At 44.0% G+C, this 11058-nt stretch overlaps 1 protein-coding gene across 2 annotated transcripts; it reads left to right on the forward strand.

Moving 5' to 3' along the window:
* Positions 1–6832, forward strand: fam210b (family with sequence similarity 210 member B). 2 transcript variants are annotated; one of them, XM_083669327.1, is made up of 3 exons: positions 1–679; positions 4285–4511; positions 5534–6832. In XM_083669327.1, the coding sequence occupies exons 1-3, from the start codon at positions 71–73 to the stop codon at positions 5751–5753; spliced, it is 1056 nt and encodes a 351-aa protein (XP_083525453.1). In that variant the 5' UTR covers positions 1–70; the 3' UTR covers positions 5754–6832. The 2 variants fall into 2 exon arrangements, with proteins under 2 accessions (XP_083525453.1, XP_083525454.1); XM_083669328.1 differs by having other exon boundaries at positions 4288–4511.
* The last annotated feature ends 4226 nt before the right edge of the window (positions 6833–11058 follow it).

Consider the following 11058-nt stretch of genomic DNA (forward strand, 5'->3'; position numbering starts at 1 on the left):
CAGCATGTTGATTTAGCTATTCTTATTAGTCTTGCTTAGCATCATCAAATATTTATTTTATTTTCTATTCATGATCACACCTTTAATCTATAATATCCGCTTCTTGTGTACCGAGAATAGAATGTTATACTGTCGAGGAGCAAGGTTGTCGGCAGCGGCTTTAGATCTGGCTTTGAACTCCACGGGGTTTAACGCTCACATGAAAGCCAACAGACTAAGGGACATTACCTGGCCATTACATAACAACACTACATTTGAATGCTCTCGAGCTTTAAGTGGATATACTGGGAGCCGGGACTCTGCATGCTCGCTTGGTGGAAAGCTAGAGAGGGACATGATCACCGCCAAATGCTGGGACTCATCTCGTTTCATAATCACGCATCGGGAAAAATTAACTCGGGTAACCTCTTATGCTTCGGATCTCTCCAAAAGTCATCAACAAAGTATCTACGATCGTAGTTATTGTATCACAAGATCACCTCTCTTTCGAGCGGGTGAATGCCAAAGCAGGCAGCACAGGAAACTAGATGCACTTCAATCTATTTTGTTTACGAGTGGCGCCAAGGTCTGCACCCCTCGGTACCCCACCATAACGACCGTGCAAATGAGAGCTTCATCCACAGCTACTGCACCGCAGAAACGCGAGACGGGCGCCCGGGAGGACACGGATAACAAAGGGGTAAATTAAAATCCTTGATAGTATTTGTTTAACCCCGTGACACTTCATTTAACTATGTTTAACCAGCAATCATGTCGCTTATGTCCACTTGAACATTCGATTCAACTGGTGTTGGGGCTGTCTTATGTTCTCTGAAAGACAGTGTTACGTTATTTGGCGAAAATGCTTGAAATGGTATTAAAAAACAAAATACATTAGCTGGCCTACTTTACATTGGAGTCGGTCTGCGTGTTAAAATGTTATGCAAGTAAGCTACAGTGACGCGCCGAGTCTGCGCCGTTCACGTGATATAGCCTGTAGGTCTAATCTAAACATCTTAATCAGAATGGCTTTTTGAATGAGAATAATGCATAATGAGAATAATGCATAATATCAACAAAGCCTAGAAGCTGCTCGTGATGTTGTATCTTATCTAACGTATTTGTTTCACAGGCGCCCATGCGCTTTCTGGCCCCATTCAGCTCATCTACCATTGTCTGAGAAGCTCTGAAGGGTTATACAAATGTTGGCATGTGGTTCAACCAAGCAGCAAGCCTTTCCTCATATAGGCCTAGGCTATTATGTCATACTATTGCTCTCTATACAAGAGGAGAGAGATGCCACCTTTTGCTAAATGGCTGTTAGTTTCCAACAACAGGGTTGACTTACCAGACAGCATTCCCTCAAGGTAATATCAATCATGAACACAACAACACTTTTCATTTGGTTGCGCCTATACTTGTGTAGTAACACTACCAGTAGCCAGCAACATGTCACATACTGTAGTTATAAGGTAACCGACTGCATGGTAGATGGAGTTGTGTGGGTTGTGTTATGATACAATTTGAATAAGGTACTGTCCCCCATATTCCATGTGTGCAATAACTCAAATGAGTCAACTCCATTACGATGCAATAAGATGGGAATTACTAATGCACTATGTAAAAGCATATTAATACAATTACTAATGTACTATTTCAAAGCATGTTAATACAATGTTATTACCAGAGTACACTGTTACCACCTAGTGGCAACTTAATGTAAAGTGAGCATAGAGAATCACACAAAGATTATAACAATCTCTCTCTCATTGCTCTTGTATTCAAAGACATGAAATAAACAAACACTCCCTTTTGGCTGCTGACACTGACATAGGAGGACACCGAGTTCTCTCTCCCCTAACTCCCCCTTCCCTCCCTTCCCCTCTCCCCCCTCTCTTCCCGTCCCATGTAGCAGATGTAGCAGTGTGAGTGGTGCTGTGTGTAAGGCTGCAGTCCCTGGCTTGTCCAGTGTAAGGTTGTTATCACACACAGCAGCCCCACTGTTCCCCTACCCCTCCCTGGCACTGCTCCCTACAGCCACTCAACCACATGACCTTCCCACGTCTGCTCCCTGCCTGCTTCTCTCTGGAAAGCAAAGGCCTGCTCTCTGGCACTCTAACCTTTTGTCTATTGTTGGGAGGTCTTGCTCTGTGAGTCATATCACCACGCAGCTAGCCTAGTGTAGCCTAGCTTCACCCTGGGGGTGTACTGTAGGTCACATTTGAGAGGTGAACACAGAGGAGAGTTAGGGGATTTTATGTGCTGGATTGTGAAAGGGGGAAAAGTGCAGTGAGTGCAGTGAGTGAGTGCGTGGAGAAGAGAATTCTAATGGCAGTTCTCTACTTCTCTGCTCAGAGAGAGACTTCTGATATTTGCCTAAAATTAGCTTCCGCCTCAGTATGCCCCGCGTAGTTATTTCCTGAACTGTGCGTGCAGTTATTCCTCCCAGGCTCTGTACTGGATTCTGATTGGTCTGTGAAAGGGATGTTGACCCCTGTATGAGTCTCTGGGCCTCACCCAAACCCTCAGTCTTCCCACTCTGCTTGACTGTAGTTCAGTACAGTAACACACCCTGATAGCAATACACAGCCCAGAGCTACAGCCAGCAGTTTATATGTGGTTGGTATCTACACCACACCACCAGTGTACTGCCATGAATACATACAAAGATTCAAGATGGTGGGCCTACTGTAGGTCTACTGGTTTGCAAATCTAAATGTATTTACATACCGGTATGTATATACATTGTTGTGGAAAGAAATACTCTGATGTTAGACAGCATTCTTAGTGTGAGCCAAAATTAGATTATTATTGTTGTATGTGTAATTACTATTGCCATTTCTATATAGTTCATTATTTTTAGATATTGTTATACAGGTTCCTCATTGACTGGTCTGAATCACATGCCTGCAATATTCCGCATCAGTATTCCATGCCAGTACAGTGGTCTGCTAAATACTTATATTTATAGTCTGGGCTTGGTGTAATATATAAATATACTGTGTGTATGTGTATGTGTATGTGTATGTGTATGTGTATGTGTATGTGTATGTGTGTGTGTATGTATGTGTGTGTGTATGTGTGTGTGTGTGTGTGTGTGTGTGTGTGTGTGTGTGTGTATGTGTATTCTATGAACAGAATGTAATCCATTTACTGCCTCCACATACGACCCGCGTGGCCTTGCAGCAAGATTGTGTCTAGTCCCTTATTCATCTGGTAGAGCGCCCTGTGAGGTCACAGACAAAGAGTAATCAGAGCCTGGGTGTCTGGGTCTCGTGAGCGTGTGTGTATGCTGTCAGCAGCACGGCCACGGTGCTTTCCTCACACACAGTGGGATTGCATGAATAACACAACGCTAGTCTGTTTAATCAGCTGACTCAGCTGCTGAATAGAGTGAAGCTATGCTTGGTCAAGACCTCCAGGTTTGATAAATTGTGTAGATGCTTATTCATCCTATTTGCAATTGTATTATGGTGGACCAGATGCATGGTTTTCCCTGATGGCTTTAGTCAACTTACTCTTTTTCACCATGTCCACAATTACACTTTTTGGGGCTGATGTCCTGGACACAGATTAAATCACACTTAATGGAGACTTTCCATTAAAGTTGGTGTTAAATCTAGGACTTGGCTTAATCTGTATCCAGGAAACTATGGGCCAGTTTCCCTGACACAGCTAAAGGGATGTTCCACCATTTAAACATGTTTTCCTTGTTTGGCCCTGACCTTGAGTGTAGTTGATTGCCCAGACAGTTTTTAGTTACAGGTTTGGTTCCTTAGATTTGAAGTAGTCATATTTTGGGCCCCATACAGCCCCATTAATTCTTGAAATATATCCAAAACACCTTGCAGACACTAAATGTTTTGTTTAATTTTTGCATTACAAGTCAGTTAACTACACTGTAATCCACTTTAGCATTTTGGTTACCATGACAACGGAAATGCTAAAGTGTATTTCAGCGTAAAAGTTTTCACAGAGGGATTCTGTCATAATATGAGTTGAATTGGAGTGTCTGCAAGGTGTTTTGGACAGATTTTCTGAAAGGATGTGGCCCTATGGGGCCCAAAGTATGACTACCTAACTACACTCAAGGTCAGGACCAAACCAGTAAAACAATTTAAAGAAGTGGAACATCCCTTGAAGTCTAGTTTGGACTAAATAACATTCAATAGAAAATCTCAATTGAACGTGCATTTTAGTCTAATATTAGGGTTAAGCTGTGTCCGGGAAACCAGCTCTAAATGTGGAAAATATATGCTCTATATGTGGAACAAGTTTTGACCAGTGTGCTCTCTCTGACCCCAGCAGCAGGAGGAGAGCACCAGTGAGACCTCCTCCTCCTCTTCCTCCTCTTCCTCCTTCTCCTCTTCTTCTTCCTCCAAGAGCCCAGACGAGCCGGAGCCGGAGCAGCGTAAACCCAACAAGACCCAGCAGCTGAAGAAGGTCTTCAAGGAGTATGGGGCAGTCGGAGTGTCCTTCCATGTGTGTATGTCTCTCATGTCCCTGGGGATGTTCTACCTCGCTGTCTCCAGGTATGTCAAAGTCAAGTTTATTAGCCTACAAGTTGTGTGTACAACCGGGCCCATATCTATAAGTCTGGCAACTGCCAGGTATGTTCCTGTGAGAGCGACTGAATATTGCTTCTGTGAGAGCAACTGAACGTTTGTCGGTATGGGAATACATACATTGCAATTAGTGTTACCAGCTCAAACAGAAAGGCCCTCTCGTCTACCCGCTCTGAAAGTGATACGTCATATCAGACAACAGTAACACAGGGGGTCTATGGCAGCCATGGCAGCCGGGCTTTGACCCCCCACATTCTGTTGGCTCTCCGCCAAGGGACTGAATACCAGAGGGAGCTGAGCTGAGATTATCAGGCAGCTCAGAGATTTCCCCTGATACCAGTAATGACCCTTGGTCTCCTGACAGGCTCTTTAGATCACCAACACAGCAGATTATCACCTTCAGTGCTCTGTACCAGTCACGAGGAGCAGAGTGTGGAGTTGCATTTCAATGTGAACCCTCTGAACTAAGAGCAGTGTTGAGAACTGAAATGCCCCCTGTTCAATGATGGCTGAGAGAGTGCAGTGGATTAAGTATTAACACACACAGTACTGCTATCAATACTTCTTTCCGCAACCTGCATGTTATTTTTTTTTACCTTAGAGAGAAGTCAGTGAGATCATATTATAATGAATGAAACCAAGCACGATGGTGAAAGACACTCCCTCTGGTGGTGAGAAGCATAAATGCATCTTACTTTCTTCCTCAAGTAGTTTCTCGCCTGTGGAATGCTCTCCCCCACAATGTCAGAGCTGCTGACAGTATTGACTCTTTTAAGACCTTGCTAAAAACTCACCTGTTCAGGCAGGCTTTCAATGTATCGGGCCCTATGTTATGTATGTTCCGTGACTGTCCTCCAATATTTTTATTTTTCATTTTCTATTTTTCATATTCTTGACATGTTAAGCGCGAGTCCATGAGAAAGCGCTATACAAATGTAATGTATTATTATTAATTCCTGTGTGTGTGTGTGTGTCATTTGTCTCCATAGTGGGATCGATATGGCAGCCATACTCTGCAAACTGGGCTTCAGTGAGACCGTGGTGCAGTCCAAGATGGCGGCCGGCACTAGCACATTTGTGCTCGCCTACGCGGTCCACAAGCTCTTTGCTCCGCTCCGCATCAGCATCACCTTGGTGGCTGTGCCTCTTATCGTACGCTACTTAAGAAAGACTGGTCTCTTCAGGCCCCCGGCCACACCCACACCCTGAGTCCCCGCCGCCCCCTCACTAACCCACTAGTGAGTGTCACCCTTAACACACCTGTAAATCTCCATTTGCCTTTAAAAACTAAGCTAGTTGTTTCTCAAGATGTCTGACTGTCAAGGGTCTTTGCCGTTGCTGTTGTGTTTTCAGGTGAAGCGTTTCTTACCTCGGCTTCTATTTACTGTCCAAGCTGTAACAGAAGCCTGTAAATTCATAAAATACATAAAATCTCTCTGGATTGTAAAAACTAAACATGTGAATCTATTGTAACAGGTTTATCATTGATGTTCGTACTTGGAAATCGTCCATCCACCTATATGCATTCCAAAAAAACTACACAAAGACCAGATGTCGTAAATATTGATTTACAATCAGACTTAATAAGTTGGCGATTGACGAAGATTCATCAGGGATTATGAACATGTTCTGAATGTCTGAAGGAAGAGTTGTGCTGCGTCCCAATTCTCCACCCTTTCCCTGAAGTATGAACAATACTTGTGCACCCACATGTATTTTAAAGTGTAGGATTATTGGAAGTATGGGCTCCACACTTCAAGAAAAGCTAGGAGAATTGGGACTTCCAGTAGCGTTGGTTTGTTGCTGATATGGTCAGCCTCTCTCTTCTTGCTGTGAAGGTTCTCTATGGGGAGGTTATAAACAGCTGATCACTCACCACTTGCTATTAGCTGAGTGGCCATGTTCTCTGTGTTATGTGAATCAGCACAATTATTCAGGTTCCCTCCCTTTGAGCCCCACCCCACACACCATAAGTCAAGCAATCATCATATTTTTGTCTAATGCAAATTGTTCATAAGATCTCTATACCCTCACACTACAGAGCCGAACTGAGCTCAGCTGAGCTGAGCTGTACTGGGCTGGCTGACAATGTGAAAGGAAAATATCTGAGCCAGCACAGTATGGTTTGGGTCAGCCCTGTGACCCAGTGTGTAAAGCTCTCTATGAAGGAGACACATTAGGACAGGGATGTGAAGATCATTCTGCATACCACAATTATCATAATTGTGTGAACTATTTTTTGAATTAATTGGAGTTGTATTTAACTATTAAAAGGGAATGAAATCCTGTGTATGTAGTGTGTCATTCTTCTTGCAATACTGTGCAAATATAAATAACTGTACAATATTTATTTCCAACTGAAAGGAGACTGAGGTCCATGGGGATGTAACATACAACACATGCTAGGTTTAATAGTGTTGTATGTTAGGAGAGTATGTGACCTCCATTTGTTGTTTTTTTGTGACCATATTCTTCATTCAATTCCAATGTTGAACATTGAATCAGAACCACCAATGGCCACACAGTGGAGCTCCTGAACTAGAAAACCTCATATACTCTATTCCATTGTTAATGGATGCAATAATACCATGCACATCCTCTCTCCATCCCTGCCCGGAGAATGGAAATGGCCCTAAAAACAGAATTCAACATTAATATGATTTTCCTGATTATTTAATGACATCTGAGTCTTATGTACCTTAAAAGCTTATTAACATTATTAAAATTGTCAACATATAACCATCATAACCGGCAGTGTATTTTGCTAAAGGAGGCATTTCATGTTGAAAATACCAAAGATTATTCAATATTGATTTAGCTCTAATTCATTAATCTTTTTGCCTGAAGTGAAGGAATTTGCTTCATAATTTTTTTGTGTTATGTATATTGATATTGAATGTGAAAGTATGGAAAGCTAGTTAAAAACAGTAGATATTTGACAAAAAATCTGATAAACGTGATTGGGGAATATGAATAAATCAAATGAGCAAGACTGGATACAACATTGAAGTTAACTCAAAATAATTTATTTTGCCTGTTGACGTTTTGTATCCTTATTTAAATGTAAATATGAAACATTTAACATGTGCTTGTGTTTCATCACCTAGGGAGGCATCTCTACTCAAGCAGTGAGCATCTCAACCCTAATTCATACTACAGTGCTGAACTGAGCTGAGCTGTACTGGGCTGGCCTGGTTATGCATCCAGTATCATTTCTAAAACAACAGTGCTGGAAAGGAGAGCGTAAAAGGACAATATCTGAGCCAGCACAGTATGGTTCAGGTCGCCCTGTTGAGTGTGAAACCCCTTACAGTAGGTCAGCCCTTCATTCAATAGGGCAGTTCTAATGTAGCTCATCACTCTATCTGTACACATGAAGCTCTCATGGAACAGAGAAAGAGGAAGCCATCTACACTCACTGAGCACTTTATTAGCAACACCTGTACACCTTCTCATGGTAGAGGTGGTGTAATGGTGTGGGGAATGTTTTCTTGGCACACTTTGGGCCCGTTAATACCAATCAGTCATTGAATGAATGCCACAGCCTATTTGAGTATTGCTACTGACCATGTGCATCCCTTCATGGCCACAATTTACCCATCTTCTAATGGCTACTTCCAGCATGATAATGCACCATGTCACAAAGCAAAAGTAATCTCAAACTGGTTTCATGAACACGACAATGAGTTCAGTGTTCGTCAGTGGCCTTCCCAGTCACCGGATCTGAATCAAATAGAACACCTTTGGGATGTGGTAGAACGGGAGATTCACAGCTTGAAAGTGCACCTGAAAAATCTGCAGGAATTGCGTGATGCAATCATGTCATCATCTCAAAGGAATGTTTCCAACATCTTGAAGAATCAATCCCACGAAGAATTGAGGCTGTTTTGAGAGCAAAGGGAGGCCCTACCCAGTATTAGTATAGTGATCCTAATAAAGTGTTCGGTGAGTGTATATCTTGTGTCCTGCTAGAACCACCACAAAAGAAGACTCCTTCCTCCTGCCTTGGACCGAAGCTCCATCCTTTATGTCTCTCAGTCAGATAAATAATTCAGGCTGCAGAGTTGTATAAAAAAAAGCTGTGGCCGGTAACAGAGGGATGTCATGGGATGTGCCAGAGAGATACAGAGTAAGGCATGTAGACTGTATGGGCACCAGGCACCATCAGCAGTCTATGGCACCCCAGACAGACACAGCCTAGCCAGAGCCAGAGCCAGGGACAGGGCCTCATTAGCTGGGATGAGGGCTCTCTCAGCTGCCATCGCCTCTCCATCCCCTGCGTGTCCCCCATGGCTAGGAACAAATTGGTGACAGTGCCTCCAACCAAAGTGGCTGGCTGCTCTGGCCCTTGTCAGGCTCTCTGCACACAGGAGAGAGAATGTACGAGTGAGTGAGTGAGTGAGTGAGAGAGAAAGAGAGAGGAGGTCAATTCCTTGGTTAGCTTGTGATAATCACCTATTGCTCAGCTACATATGGTACAGTACAGTGTGGGAAAAGAACTCACAGTAAACACTAGGGGTACATACTGGATGAATGCTGCCAGTCAAATGATTCTCTACCTGTCTGTCTGAGGCTCAGTGTGACCTGCCTAAACTTTTTGCTCTCTCAGAGTTTGTGTCTGTGTTTGGGTGTGTGTCTGTGTTTGTGTCTGTGTTTGTGCCTGTGTTTCTGTTTGTGTGTGTGTTTGTGTCTGTGTCTGTGTGTGTGTGTTTGTGTGTCTGTGTCTGTGTCTGTGTCTGTGTCTGTGTCTGTGTTTGTGTGTGTACAGAAAGTCAACAGTTCAGGTTCCATACACTCAGTCAGACTCACAGGCTAAAAGGTATCTGGATTTCTGTACCAAGAGACCTGCTTAAAGCTGGAAGGAACTGAACTCTGTCTGTCTGTTGAGCTTGTCTGTCAGTCTGTCTGTCTGTCACCCCCCCGCCCCCGCCCCCGCCCTCACCCTCCCCCTCCCCTTTTCTCTGTCTCTTCTCCTCCTCTCTCCCTCTCTCTCTTTCTTTCCCATTCTCTCTCTCTCTGAGAGTTAAGTTTAGCAGATGCTCCTGATGGGAAGAGTCAACCTGGCTGACGGTACTGTCAGCTGTCTCCCTTCATCACGCGCCTCTGTTGCCATAGAGGCCACAGGGAGGTAGGGGGAGGAGACAGTCGCTATTATGAACATCTGCATCTTATTAGTCTAAACGGCAGTGCCAGTCACACAGAGATATACACAATATATACACACACACACACACACACACACACACACACATTTCCTCAGGATTTACTCCACATGTTAAATGTGTCAATTATAGTAGAGGTAGGCAAGGCTGGAGCTGGAGACAGAATGTTCTTCCTTCTGACAAAGAAGAGGAGAGGAGAGGAGGCAGACACAAACCTGTCACAGTGTTTTTGACAGCTGTGGATTTGTATGTATGTGTGTGACTGTAACTTGAGTTTGTTACTGGTTATCTAGTATGGCCAGTGTACTGTGCTTGTATGTAGAATGCAGACCACATAGCTTCTGGAATGTAGCTATACCGGCGCTGCTGGAGACTGGTTTCAACCCCTAGTCTGTATGTTTGAAACACTCCTGATAGTTTTAAGCAAAAAAAACGTATGTAGTTATGGATGAATCTTGCTTTCTAATTGGCTGAGTGAAAATGTTGCCATATAGCTTCCACCTATCCGATCCTCTCAGATCTAAAGGAAAGGCTTTAGAGAGTAGGGGTTATGTGCCAAGGGAGCCTCGTGTAGGTAGAGATCGGAGGACGGGCTCATTGTAATGCATGGGATGGAATGAGGAATGGTATCAAAATTCCTCATTCCATTCCATGCATTACATTGAGCCCGTCCTCCGATTTCTACCTCCACTAGCCTCCACTGTTAGGTCGATTTGGAGTTCAGAAGAGTCCTTGACTGAGGATGTCCAGTGCTTTGCCTTGTATGCTCAGTGGAGGGCGCTCATGGATCAAAACCCTTCAGGACTAAAATCAGGCGACAACTAACTAGGTCTCAGATCGCCACATCGGAACGCTTCTCAAACACACTGGAAAGCAAACAGACAGACAATTTCTTTCAATTAGTCCAAGCAGGCCAGCCCAATAAATTTTAGTTTGTACCTTCAGACGCAAGGACCCTGTTGCACGTCCAGGGGAAAATGAAGACTAATGGGCTTGTGGGGTAGCTGCTGAGCTGGTCTTCCACTTCCTGCCCCCACCATCTCTCTCTCTCTCTCTCTCTCTCGCTCTCTCTCTCCCTCCCTCCCTCCCTCCCTCCCTCCCTCCCTCCTTGCCTACTGCTAACCACTGCCGATGCTGACCACGCAACATCCAACCACAATGTTAATACATTTTATATTCACAGGAAGGAGCTTGGATTCATTTTCTACCTTTTAAGCATTATTTATCAGTAGTTGCGGAGGGCTATTCATCACTGCTCACAACGGGCATGAACAAATGATCATTCACCCAGCCGGCCCAGCACAGAGCAACAAGAGGCCCTGAACCTCCATACTGACGAGGCAGATGCTGCT

Source organism: Argentina silus (genome assembly GCF_951799395.1).
Source record: "Argentina silus genome assembly, chromosome: 4".
Lineage (NCBI taxonomy): Eukaryota > Metazoa > Chordata > Actinopteri > Argentiniformes > Argentinidae > Argentina > Argentina silus.

Coding starts and splice junctions, on each gene's coding strand:
- fam210b (XM_083669327.1), top strand. CDS start 71: ATGATCACACCTTTAATCTATAATATCCGCTTCTTGTGTACCGAGAAT. Junction 680..4,284: donor AGGACACGGATAACAAAGGG/GTAAATTAAAAT, acceptor CTCTGACCCCAG/CAGCAGGAGGAGAGCACCAG. Junction 4,512..5,533: donor TTCTACCTCGCTGTCTCCAG/GTATGTCAAAGT, acceptor TTGTCTCCATAG/TGGGATCGATATGGCAGCCA.